At 41.7% G+C, this 13,047-nt stretch overlaps 1 protein-coding gene across 5 annotated transcripts in view; it reads left to right on the top strand.

Moving 5' to 3' along the window:
* The window catches only part of COL4A5 (collagen type IV alpha 5 chain), a 92,174-nt gene that overhangs the window by 71,030 nt on the left and 8,097 nt on the right, over window positions 1-13,047 (top strand). For 2 of the 5 annotated variants that reach the window (XM_037407927.1, XM_037407926.1), the window contains 13 exons: window positions 301-351; window positions 1,163-1,348; window positions 4,215-4,223; window positions 6,477-6,485; window positions 7,896-8,029; window positions 8,428-8,500; window positions 8,645-8,716; window positions 9,089-9,217; window positions 9,485-9,583; window positions 10,912-11,124; window positions 11,461-11,638; window positions 12,218-12,332; window positions 12,650-12,822. In XM_037407927.1, the coding sequence (XP_037263824.1) occupies window positions 301-351; window positions 1,163-1,348; window positions 4,215-4,223; window positions 6,477-6,485; window positions 7,896-8,029; window positions 8,428-8,500; window positions 8,645-8,716; window positions 9,089-9,217; window positions 9,485-9,583; window positions 10,912-11,124; window positions 11,461-11,638; window positions 12,218-12,332; window positions 12,650-12,822 (1,441 nt within the window). The remainder of the gene's footprint in view (window positions 1-300; window positions 352-1,162; window positions 1,349-4,214; window positions 4,224-6,476; window positions 6,486-7,895; window positions 8,030-8,427; window positions 8,501-8,644; window positions 8,717-9,088; window positions 9,218-9,484; window positions 9,584-10,911; window positions 11,125-11,460; window positions 11,639-12,217; window positions 12,333-12,649; window positions 12,823-13,047) is intronic. The other 3 variants (XM_037407930.1, XM_037407929.1, XM_037407928.1) reach the window with 2 other exon arrangements.

The raw sequence follows: 13,047 nt of genomic DNA, 5'->3' as shown, positions 1-13,047 counted from the left end.
TGGATAAACAGTTAATGTCTGCCTTAAAGATAAACTCCCAACCAAAAATGCAAATGTATGAACTCCCAAAATCTGAAAGAGCATCTTGTGAACGGATGAAAATACTTATGAAAGTTACAGATGCATTTTGTAGTAAAACCTCTAGGTTTGGTGTAGACTGGTAGTGAATGAGAATCCTGGTAGTCTCAAGGAATCAGAGATCTAGATGAACTGCACTTTCATCATTCTCAGCCTCATATTCCTGTTTGTGGAGACTTGAAAGCTAAATGTTCATTATTAACTGAATCTGTTTCTTTTCAGGTCTACCAGGTTTTGGGCGCCCAGGACCTCCAGGACTCCCAGGATTGTCAGGTGAAGTTTCTCTGTTCTTTGTTAAAAAGGTTGAGTGTAAATTATTCCTTAACACCAAAAAAAGAAGGGCATGTTGTATGTTCTGCAACAAATGAATGCCATAGCAACAACTAGAATAACAGATTATTTTTTTTCTCAGCAGACTGTTTTCAATTAACCACAGTAATAAAAACACTCATTACTGACTACCAAATTTTGTAAATTAGCAGTTATGCAGACAGAATAAATCCGCACAGGATTATAGTCTGCATTGTGCAGAACTTCGTAAATAAACTCAGTAAATAAAGCATTCATACAACTGATGACAAATGAAGCCGCTTTGAAAGTATAGCTGCTTGCTATATTTTCAAAAGCAACTTCACAACCTAAGTTATATTACTTTCCAGTAGCCTTAAAGCTCCTAAATTCCTCAAGCTTGTTTGAAAATTTTGCAAGTATGTCTTAACTTTTAGCAGTGACTCAAAAAAATGAAGTCTTAATATTGACAGATCTCTTCACAGAAACCGTTGCTTGTAGGCTTACAAACTCAGAGGATGTTTATGAATTGCAGTATCACTGAGTAGTAAAGTGAGTCTTAGTAAGGCCTTTTAATATGTCGGAACCTATAGCACTTCCTCCTGCAAGAATTATTAGCCCTGACTCTTTTCTGAATAGTAGACCAATTTTATACGGTCTCAGTGCACAAATGAGGTGAGTTGTGGTCAGACTTGTACTTTCTGAGAGAGAGAGGAATGGCTCTGCAAATGGATCGTTGGACTCCTTTGTATACCAATTTGTAACAGTATTCCTAAATGGCTCTTTGGTTTTACAGGGCAGAAAGGAGAACTGGGGTTACCTGGCCCACCAGGGCCCCCTGGACTTCCAGGTCTGAAGGGAGAACCAGGTTTCCAGGGATTCCCTGGTCTACAGGGTCCACCAGGTCCACCAGGATTACCAGGGCCACCTCTGGAAGGTCCTAAAGGTAGCCCTGGCCCACCAGGTGTTCCAGGAAGGCCAGGTAAGAGTGTGATCCATATCTATCAACATCTGCCAGTACTTTCATATTTTGCTGGTAGGTTATCAGCCTTTACACTTCCTCCATTTATTTGGATGGATAAGTTTAAGCCTCATGGCGTAGGTCTTAATGTTTGTGGGCAACCAGAGGATTTTGTTGCCAAAAGTAACAGCATCTAAAAATAAAACAGCCTCAGTTTCTATTAATTTCTGATACCTGGCAGCAAAAATCTAATGCGTTGATAAACGGGAGATTCTCCGCATGCTGTCACAGTAATCATCTAGCGAGCACGATATCGACTTTTGAACATCTGATACCTTTGCAGTATTGTCACGTGATCAGCAAACGTCATTGCGCACAAAAACCCAAAAGTAACAAACCCCATCATTTTAAGAGTCATGAAAATCAAATTCACGCTAGCATCACAGCATGATCAAATTGGATAGCTGCCTCTTCATCTTCATGTCACGTAACAAAAGTCATTGCTCCATTGTGTCATGTGGCTTCCATGGACTCAGTGCACCATCATGCCGTGTTCATCTTTCCATTCCATGTTTACATTTTGTTCCTGCACCAACTAATTCTGGGAATGAAAAAATCAGTATTCTGAGTTAACATTGCTGAGCAACTCCCTGGCATGTGTTAGAATTTGATTTGTGTCATCGAATGTTTATTTGCATTTAGGTACCGCTCTTGAAAAATCTAACTTTAATGAACCTGTTACAGCTCTGGCTCAAGCTTTTTGCTGTATCTTGAGTCCAGAAGCACTTTGCCACCAGTAAGACTCATCTCCCTTAAAATGCTTGATATTATCCTTAGAGGAAACTACTTTAAACCAAGCTATTGATTGATTACAGTTTTTTTCTTTGCATATTGATGGAGAAGTAATATTTTTATTTCTTGCCTTCAAACTGTGAGCTCAGATTTTTCTGTTACTCAAAGATTTGTTTGGGGGAAGTTAGTTTTGAATTCGTACATTTGTAAAATAGCTGCTACAGATATATTGTTTATTTTGGGGTGTCAAGGGAGAGTTTAGTTTTGCAGTACACACTTGGAAAGATTTAAGGTTCACTTTTTCCTCATGCTTGTTTCTGATATAGGAGGAGGCATCCCACTGGAAAGTGTTTTTTTAGGATGGCATTGGATCAAAATATTTTCACTAGAACTAGAATTGAGTAATATTTTATTATTCTCAATGGCAGTATGAGCTTTTCTTTTGTGCAGAGTAGGCTATGAACTCATCTGTTCTAGCTGTGCCTTTTAAAAGTGAGTCATTACAAACAACATTTGATTTTAATTTATAACACCTTAAAACTGGGGTGGTGTTTGCCAGTATAATGAGGTTTTCTTTTATTCCTAGCAAAAATACTTGACTTGCGTGGTATCCTAATCCTGCTTTTTATGTGCCTGCTGTGGAAAACCCCTGTGGGTTAATAATTCACAGCCAGTCACAATGTCTTTCTGGTTTCCTATGTGGGTAGCGGGAGGAGGAGGGCATGCCTTCCCCCTTTCTCCTTGAGGCACTTACTCCCTGCTGTGCCCCAGGGGCAATAACCAGTCAGTAAAGCAACCCTGCCACCAGTTGGTAGTCCTGATTTGCTTTCCGCTTTCTGTGTGGCCTTGTTGTTCACTGGCAGGTGGGAGTACGGGACAAGTAATCCCAGCTCTGCTCACAGTTGTTACAAGTTGCAGCTGGGGCAAGTGGGAGAAGGAGTGAAGGGATAAAAGATGGCGGGATGCTGAACTTGGGCTTTGCAATTTAAGTGTGCCCAAAGAAAGACCTAAGACATCCTAGCTGTCAAGATCTTCCAAAGGTATTTTTTCTGTATGTAGAGTGGTACAGCAACTAAAATTTTGGCATGGGAAGCTGACTGCTCCGTAAGAGTATAGGCTTTCATTTTGAAAAGATTCTTATACAGAGGGTATCACCAAACTCTTAAAAAAAAAAAAAAAAAAAAAAAAGTAAACCAGCTAAGCAGTAAGCAGTTCCTGCTGTATGATAGAACTGCCAGCTGAGGTTGTGGCACTGCTGTAGCACTGGTGTTTTTATGAAGCTTCTCATCTTGCTCACACTGCTCTGTGTAAGGTGCTTACTGGCTCTGCTCAGCTGGGGAGGCTGAGGAATGGTGGCACTCGTTTTGTGCGGTTTTATGAGCACTGGCAGGGGGCAACCAACCAGTGAGCTTCTGCTCAGCCATGTTTGCTCTCTCTTTCTCTTTCTTTCTCTTATTTCCATTTTTGTTGCATGCAATGTACGACGTGAAGCATTTGTTTTGTTCAGTTATGCATGAACTAATGTGGATAAACCAAACTATTATTGCAGTTCTGGTACAATCAGCACTCCAGCCTTTTGTTTCAAATGCTAACACAGCCTATTGTTGGAACGCTGCTTTTGTAACATTTCAACATAAGGCAGTTAGTCATAAAAGCAGCTGTGTGGCTGTCAAATTACTCCCCTTCTCGGGACATAAATAAAACCAGAAGCAGTATATGTATACTGTTAGTTGTTGACTTCTGGGTATATTCTGAGATTAGCAAAAGTGGTGAAGTCAAACATGATGTAGCTCTCTGACTTCAGTTGAGCTGCCCCTAAACCAAACATTGTGAGATGGGTTTTGGGATGGATTTATTAATTCATTATCAAATTAAGCCGATTTCCAGGGCAACACAACATTGCTGTTACTCCACATCTATTTTAATTGCTATGAATAATAATAGTTTGGTGGTTTGCATACTGTGTGTAAAGGAATATTGAGCTAAAAAGAAAGGTTTAGTTGAATAAGTTAGCTTGTTGATATTTCTAACAATTTTGATGTTTTTCCCCTTGTTCTAATGATGACCTTGGTGAACTCTGACCCCCTACTCCCAGGTCCCTCAGGTTAGCCCCTTAACTCCAAAATAATAACTTTGCATGAAAATGAATGTATATACTTTTGCAGTTTCTAAATGTAGATATGCTGAGTCATTTTTCAGACATACCTTTTAATTTGTGGTAGAAAAGCAAAGCTCAGAGTTGGCTTTCAGGCTCTTGCATGTTGTTGTAGGGCTGACGCTGGAAGGACACGGTGGTGTTCTCCCCATGGTGGAAGATGATGTGGGTCCAGATTTGCAAGGCTTTGATAAAGTGTCCCCAGCTGTGACACTTGTTTTAGCATATTTATTCTCAGTGCCGTTAAAAACAATATATGCTGGGTTTCATCTTTTTTAAAAAAGCACATTGCACTGTTCTCCCATGTCTTTGCTGTATAATTGTGTTTTCCAACTTGGGCAAGTGATGGTTTTCATTTTTGTAACCCCTGCTAACTGTTCATTTTGGACACTCTCAAGTGACTTAAATAAATTAGGTGCTTCTTTTATACCAGTGTCTGTAGGAAAATGTATAGAGTTAGTGTGATGCTTTACATCCCCAACTTAGAACATTATAACTTTACAGTGCAGAGAAATCCTTATTTCCATTGTTTTGCTTCACCAGCACATTTAGAGAAAATGAGGAAAGCTTTTCCTTTAACATATATTTAATGAAAATGGAGCATACAGCCCTCCCCTCCCTAATGTAGGGCAGTGGAACAGGATTGGTAAGAACATCACCATTTTCACAAGCTTATCGTGATTTTAGCATACCAGCATGTAGCACGAGCCAGCTCTTGGGAAGATTTTTAACATCTGTGTCTAGATTGAAAATGACTTAGTATATCTATTTAAAAATAACTATGTCTTTAGGTTTTGCTATGATGATTTCAGGAAGCAAGGAACTGTCATGAAAATTCAATAAAGGAATACACTGTAGTTTTTAGTGTGCTGTCCTAAGTACTGTGAGGTAGCAAATGTGGTAGCTCCCGATATCTGAATTCTCGCTTTATGCAGTCATGTAAAAAAAAAATGAATTCAGCTTTACCTTTTCATTAAACTGAGGTCACACAAGCAGTAACCATACTTTCAAAAGGTCATGCAGAGGGGAACTTAACAATTGCTTCATGTTTTGTTCCACATTGTGACTGTGCTCAGCCAGAATTCAATATCAACCAGTACAGGACAGATTTATAAATCATAGCAAAACTTATCTAACAGTGAAATATAGTTTATAAGTACTTAACAGTAACAATCGAATGTCCACGTCATTATTTTTAACAACTGTATTACAGTTAGTATTTAAAATAATTTTCCAAACATGTAAGAAATAGTGCATTGAGGTAGACCCGACATGTATTTATTATAGCTTTTAGCTGCAAATTGCATGGTGATCTGTTGATATATTTAAATCATTTCACTGACATGAGAGATGCAACTGACACAGGAGCCAAAATATGTATTAATTCAGGAGCATGCTAGGGACAACCAGCTTACCTTTTGAAAAAGGGCTTTTAAATGATTTTTCCGAGGAGGTTCTCACATGCCGTTCTCTATAACCTTAAACAGATAAATCAGCATCCTGGGGTATGTTTTTTACAAAAAAAAAATGCCAGCAGTAAAGACAACAAATTCTAAATTTTTAAGTTCTGCTGTCTTTTTGCTTGTGGCATTTGCAGCCCTTTTGATCCGTGTTAATCTTGCTTACCATTGTGCAGAGGGTGTAAGCATACTTTTCAGTCCTAGAATTGTATTCACAGAGAGCTGAGGCTCGTACCTGATGACTGGTGGTAAGTCTTTCTGTTAATCACACTTCCCCCTGCCCAAAGCAGAATTTTGCTCAAGGGTAAGTTGTCATTCACAATTTACCTGCATATTTGTCAACCTCCAGGCCCTGAGATGTTGAATAGTGTCAGTGAAATGGTTACATAGTCTAAGCCCCGCTGTGAGTAGGACTAACCAGTCGCAGGCCTCAGCTGTATTGTTAAAGCAATAACACGTTCTTTAAGTTTGCTGTGAAATGAAGTGTCACATTAGTCTTAGTAGAGCCTAGTCACCAGAATAAGTTGTATCTGAATATACATATTGTCGTGTATTCATGTATGGTTTTATGCATGCATGTGGATTATATTGTAAATACAAAATATGCTGGTGAAATGGGTTGTTGTGTAGTGTATATGCTGTCATCTGTACTATTTCTAACTAGTAATCTTGTTTTGTACTGTGTGATGTCTGACCCTTCTAACATCGATCATTGGGCTTTGGTGAACTCTGATCCTTCCAGGTCCTCCAGGTTAGACTCTTAACTCGGTCAATTTATTTTACTACGTTGCACTTGATGTAAGAGAAACGGATGTTTTCCTGTAATACTGTGATTATCTTTTTAAGGACTATGGTTACCCTGCACATCGTGTTTGATTAGCATGCCTCAGGATGGTAACCTGTTATTACTTTGCATGTGTACAGTACTAGACCAGTATAAAACAGCAAAAGGAACGCCAAAAAAAAATCCTTGCATGATGGGATGTTTTCTGTAGCTGAAACTGCTACAGGGTACGTGTGAAATCTGGTGTACAAAATTGCTGTTGATTTAAAAGGAAAAATATTGGAAGGAGTTCTATACTCAGATTTGCATGCAGAAACACAGCTCATCAAATGTATCCACTGAATGTAGACTATGAAGATGTCAAAGGAGATTGCATGGTGATATGTTGATATATTTAAATCGTGATTTGAGGTTGTAGAGGACTTGAAAATCCAGCACACTGATAAATGTTATTAGATTTGTTGTACTACAGGGGAGAATGTCAAAGCACTGTCCTGCAAAGAGATCCTTTTGTTAAGCCAGTTATGAGATCTAACTTATAAAATGCTATTAGCTGTTGCACTTGCTCATGGTTTGTTTCGCCACACATTAAAATCAGTTACCTTCTATTCAGACAGTGGCTTAAAGGTAGGAGTCTCATCTTCCACTTTTCCAAATGCCCAAGTTTCTTTTAAATCCTCTGCTTTGCTTTGCATTAATGTGGCTGTAGCAAAGGGAAAATATTTGAAGACCAGCCTGGTTCCTCTACTGGGTTTAGACAGCACAATTTTACTAAAGACAGACAAATCAGTTGGAGGGAGGGTCGTTCAACATAAGGAAATTTCTGCAACTCAGATTATTATTTAGGCAAGGCAGAATGATGGGGTTCCTGCTGCCCAGCAGTCAGTAGACAGTATATACCAGGCTCCTCCAGTAGGTATGTCAAATGCTATCAGCAAAAAAGCAGCAGTACTTTACACTGTTGAGACTGGCTTTCAAAAGGAATTCAGTCTGTTTGGGTAGCACTTAGGAGGTGATGAATGTAATGCAGGTCAACAGAGGGGATATTTGTACCATCTGGTTTTGGGTTTCTTGGCTCCTATGAAAGGCACCAGTCTGGTCACTGGTAAGCTTCTAATGCAGCTGAGGTGGTTGCGCTGCCTTCTGGAAGGACCTGCTTCGCTTCGTCAGCTAGATGAGGAGCCTCGGTTCCTGATTTGGGTAGTGCAAATAATCCCTCTATTTGTTTTCCTTTTAGTTTATCCTGAATTCAGCGTTGAAATAGAGCTGGGAAGTCAAGCCAAAATATCTTTTAATTTTATTTGGCGCTGAAGGCACAAACTTGGGGACAATGGTTGATACGTACTGATATATGCGTATCTGTTCTGCAACGTTAAGGTCCACCAGGCCCAGAAGGTCCACGAGGGCCACCAGGCAGTGGAGGACTTAAAGGGGAAAAAGGGAACCCAGGTCCACCTGGCCCACCTGGCCTGACTGGCCAAAAGGGAGACCAAGGACCACCTGGACGCCAGGTAGGACGTGTTTTCCCCCTAGTTTATTTTTAAATGCAGTAAAAATGGAAAATGTTCGTGTGGAGCATGCAGTTTAGCATAGTAAAATGAAAGCCAAAATGCAGTATCTGAGACCCTGTCTTGTTGCAAGTAAAAGGATCTTTTCCATAATTATCCCCCAGAATCTGGGCAGGATGTCCCCGTTATATTCCCATGGGAGCTGGAGCTGTCAATGTGCACTTCACGTTACAGCGTTCTCTGACGGCACCCAGGGCAGTGAGCAAACGCACGGCCTCAGCCCTTCAAAGCACCAGTTCACAGACCCAAAGCGTGCTTATTTGTCCCCCAGCCACCTTTTCTGTGTGTTTTTCTGAAACTCCTGAGGAGCTGAGTGAATAACATGAAGCTGTTCTGTTCAGGGGGATCCTGGCCGTCCAGGTCTGAATGGAATGAAGGGCGACCCCGGGGTTCCAGGCGTTCCAGGATTCCCAGGTATTTGACTGGGGTTTAAAGCGAAAACCTCCAGAGTAACAGCCCCTCAGGGAGGAAAGCAGCCTGATTTTGGCCATTCCTGCAGCAGATACTGTAAGACAGCATGTTCTTCCACCGTGTAACTGTGTGAATTTGATGTTTCAGGTATGAAGGGTCCCAGTGGACCTGCGGGACCCGCTGGCCTCACAGGCAGCCAAGGACTGCCAGGCCCACCAGGTAGGAGCCCTGGGCAGCGTCGCTGTTGCTTTTGCTCCCTGCCAGTAAAATCTGTTACACAGGTGTAAGACTGAGTGGGGCTCAGCCAGCAATGACAGCAGTTAAGTGAGCACCAGCTTAAACACAATTCCAGGCTATACCTTTTAGCCCTTCAAGTAATCCTACCATATTGTATACTCTGTATCCAGTCCATGTGGATTAGCCCCTGCGAGAGGTGTCCAGTTTTGGAGGGGATCACCAAGAGTACTCTTATGCCTTACGTATGCACTTATGCTTTGCATTGATAGAGCTCTTGGCAATAAAGAATAACTGAAACTATTTTAATGCTCTCTTCCACCTTGGTTTATCTAATACTAAGCTGCTTTCTCTCAGGTCCGCCAGGTTTACCCGGTACCATTGGACGAAGCATAGTTGTCAAAGGTGACCCTGGTCCCCCGGGTCCTCCAGGACAGCCTGGGTCGAAAGGGCCACCTGGACTGCCAGGGCCACAGGGATTGCCAGGTAGGATCCTAGGTGGCTGCCGCGAAAATGACTACGTATAGCTGACTGCAGCTGCAATGCGAGTCACTTGGCGTAGGCTGCAGAGACAAGAAGTTAGGGAATTCAGCAAGAGGTAATAGATAAGTGTAGGGTTCTACATTCTGGGTTAACGGTCTGTTCTCGTCTGATCTATCATGAGGAAACAACAGATGAGTCCCAGGCAATTTAAAGATTTCTGTAGTGAGATTTCAAGAGCTTTTATTTCAGTTACGCATCTGTCTACTCTAGGTCCAATTGGTCTTCCTGGTGACCCAGGGCGAGATGGACTACCTGGTTTTGATGGTCCAGCAGGACGTAAAGGAGAGAGAGGTCTTCCAGGCCAGCCAGGTATGGTGTTTATCCTACGAGGACTCGGTGGAAAAAGAGATGCTCCCTGCTCCTTTTTGTGAGTGCAGGCTACTACTGGCAAGTGAGATCTTTGCCTCATGGGGAAAAAATAATAAAATTATAATTTTAGGATTTTCGTAATGCAAAAATAATTACAAGCGGGTGAACGTACTTGGTTTGGAATATTCTTGGAACCAATACTTTGCCAGTCATTGCTGAATAATACGGTAGAGTGCGCTTTATCTCAAGCCTAATGTCATCCCCTTTGCAGCACAGATGATGCACAGGAGATAAAGAAGATAATAAGAAACAGAAGAGAGAGATTAGTAAAATATTTTTAATTTTGCTTGGAAATCATGAATGAGGATTTCTTTCATAAAGGAAAGCATTTCACCAAAGGCAGAGATCAGGCTACCGTGCAGCTATAGCTTAGAACTACTGAATTACGATTTGAGAAAAGAAATCAGACTAGGCACTGGGACAGTTTTCTAAAGAAGATGGGACATATTACGCAGCTATATATTGCAACTTATGAGAAAACCTATTAGAATTCAAACAGTTAAACCAGCACAGAAATGCAAAATTATTTTTTTTCCCCCCTCTTTCTCTGAGTAACTCTATGGAATCTGTTAGCATTATTTTAGTGAAAAAAAAAATGTAAATAATAATGACTGTGGAATAACATAGTCTAAATATTTGTAGTTATGTTTCCTGATATTTTTGCTGTTCAAGAACAAATGCCTTTTCTGGTACCTTTCTCAGTATGTGACTCATTCTTGCTCTCATTCAAGGTTGTTCTAGTCTTATCTCCACTTTCTGTAACCTACTCCAGAACTGACTGCAGCTGTTCTATCCGTTTTGGTAGGCTTCGGCTCAGGTGGTACCAGAGCATGCCCTACAGCAAGGCTTGCTTCTGTTTCTGGCTCTACCATTTATTTTGTGATCTTGAGCAAGATGTTTCAACGTTACCTTTTTAAGCTGCATACACAGATATGTTTTGGAATTGGGAAGCCGATTTGGATTCATTCCAGTGGCTGTCATGGCCACTGCGGCTGTTACCTTAGCGCCTCTCAGCTCAACGCATTGAACTTCACAATACCCCTAAAACACAGGGAAGTTGCACCGTTGTGACTAGCTGTGACAGCCTCAGCGATTTACCCAAGCTTACATAAAAGAATAATTTGAGGAAGAGTGTTAGTAGATACCAGGTCCCCCAACTCACAAGCACCGTAATCACAAGACCATCTACCTTTCAGAGCTACGTTAGTCCTAAAAGAGCAAGAATTGGTGTTAACGAATACCGTGTTGTGTTTCTCTGGCGTGAACAGGTTCACGAGGAATACAGGGACCTCCTGGTCCTGATGGCTTACAAGGCCCACCTGGACCTCCTGGAACAGCTTCTGTTGCTCATGGATTCCTTATAACTCGGCACAGCCAGACCAGGGATACACCACTGTGTCCGCAAGGAACATCAAGAATATATGATGGATTCTCTCTTCTGTATGTGCAAGGAAATGAGAGAGCACACGGCCAAGATTTGGGTGAGATGCTCTGTATGTTCTGTCTTCAAGGGGAAGAGCTGCTGCTTCAAATGCTCTGGTTCCCTGACGATACGACAGCCTTACAGATTTCTTAGATGAGGGTGGGAATTGCATACTAAAAGCTACTACCTCCTGAGGTCGCACATTGTAAGTCTGGGTGAAAAACGTATGCCAAAACTGAGAGGGTAAGTTTTCCCACATGTGACAATTTGATCGCACGTGCTGTGCACTCACAGGTGGAGAGGAAGAATACACAATTACTGGTCTCAAAGAATTGCTATGAAACACCACAAAGTGAAAACTTTGCTGTCGCATTTTATGTCTCTTGCTCTGTAGGTACTGCTGGGAGCTGTCTCAGACGTTTCAGCACCATGCCCTTCATGTTCTGCAACATCAACAACGTTTGTAATTTTGCATCAAGGAATGACTATTCCTACTGGCTGTCAACTCCGGAGCCAATGCCGATGAGCATGGAGCCACTGACTGGGCAGAGCATCCAGCCATTCATCAGCCGGTGAGACAGAGCAGGCTATCAGGTCTCTTTTTGAATGTCTGGATAAACAGCACATCTTACCCACGTGTTTCCAACGTGCTGGTTGGATATTAGCAGATGAATCTGTCATGTTTTGCTCTGGCAAATACTAGGAAAAGAGCTTGTTTTAAAGTCTCCATTGTCTGAAAAGGTCTGTCTGCATGCAGCAGTGCTAATTAGAGGCTGAAGGGCTCTAAGAGCTCCCCTCGACCGAGGAGGCTGTGCGGTCAGCAGTGCAAGAATCTCCACAGACAGGAAAGAGAACATGTGAGAGCTCTAGGATTAAGGCGTTCACTTGAGGACTTGGAGCTTCCAGCTTTCATTTCAGGAACTGCTTCAGTACTTTACCCGATAGTTGTTAGTGTAAGTGCAGGCAGATTTTGTACTCCACACTGCTGTCTTACTGTAGTTACAAAATACCTGAGAAGTAGAAGTCTGGATTAACAGGACAGCTTCTCAGAGGAGTTTTCCTCCCATTCTCTGTGTCAAGAATTGTTAATAAAACACGCTGCTATTATATTTTAATACCCCATGTTTCTTTGATGCTTCCCCTGTGTCCAGATGCGTTGTGTGCGAAGCTCCTGCGATGGTGATAGCTGTTCACAGTCAGACCATTCAGATTCCCTCCTGTCCGCCAGGCTGGGACTCCCTTTGGATCGGTTACTCTTTCATGATGGTAAGAGCCGCCTCCTGCTCCAAGAAGTGGCCAGTACCCACTAGTGCCCTCAACTAGTTGCTGGAGGACTTTGTTAAAAACTACAATGGTTGTCACTCGAAAGCCTTTACCTTGCATTACTAACCGTAGTAGCCAAGATTAAGTGCGATTTTTTTCAGTGCCCAGAGCCCAGTGTATCTGATATTTATGGAAGTGTCTGACACCACATTATCTCAACCAGGAACGATCAGTGGCTCTTTTGGTAGCTGAACGCTGTGCTATTTAACTTTTAGCACCTACTGTAAGACTCTTGTTTGTGTGTTTCTTTCCTCCACCAGCACACTAGTGCTGGAGCAGAAGGCTCTGGACAGGCCTTGGCATCGCCTGGATCCTGTTTAGAAGAATTCCGCTCGGCTCCGTTTATTGAATGCCATGGTCGTGGCACTTGTAATTACTATGCCAATTCATATAGTTTCTGGCTGGCAACTGTAGAGGTGTCAGAAATGTTCAGGTAAGAAAGCCTGTTTCTTGTATATTACTTTATTCCAGAATGAAAGCTTTGGAAACTGAATTTATTCCAAAGATCAAAAGAGATTTGTTTACAGGAGTATAGAGAAATGGTTTAGCTTGTTTTCCCCCTCACAACCAGTTTTTCAAGTGTTTCCTTGGTAAGCCTTTAATATTATGTAAAAACTTGCTAGGGCACATTCTGTTTTGCAAGGAGTCAGATTCTTTT

This window comes from Falco rusticolus, chromosome 14, assembly GCF_015220075.1.
Source record: "Falco rusticolus isolate bFalRus1 chromosome 14, bFalRus1.pri, whole genome shotgun sequence".
In the NCBI taxonomy this organism is placed as follows: Eukaryota; Metazoa; Chordata; class Aves; order Falconiformes; family Falconidae; genus Falco; species Falco rusticolus.
This window is presented reverse-complemented; position numbering and strand designations above follow the sequence as displayed.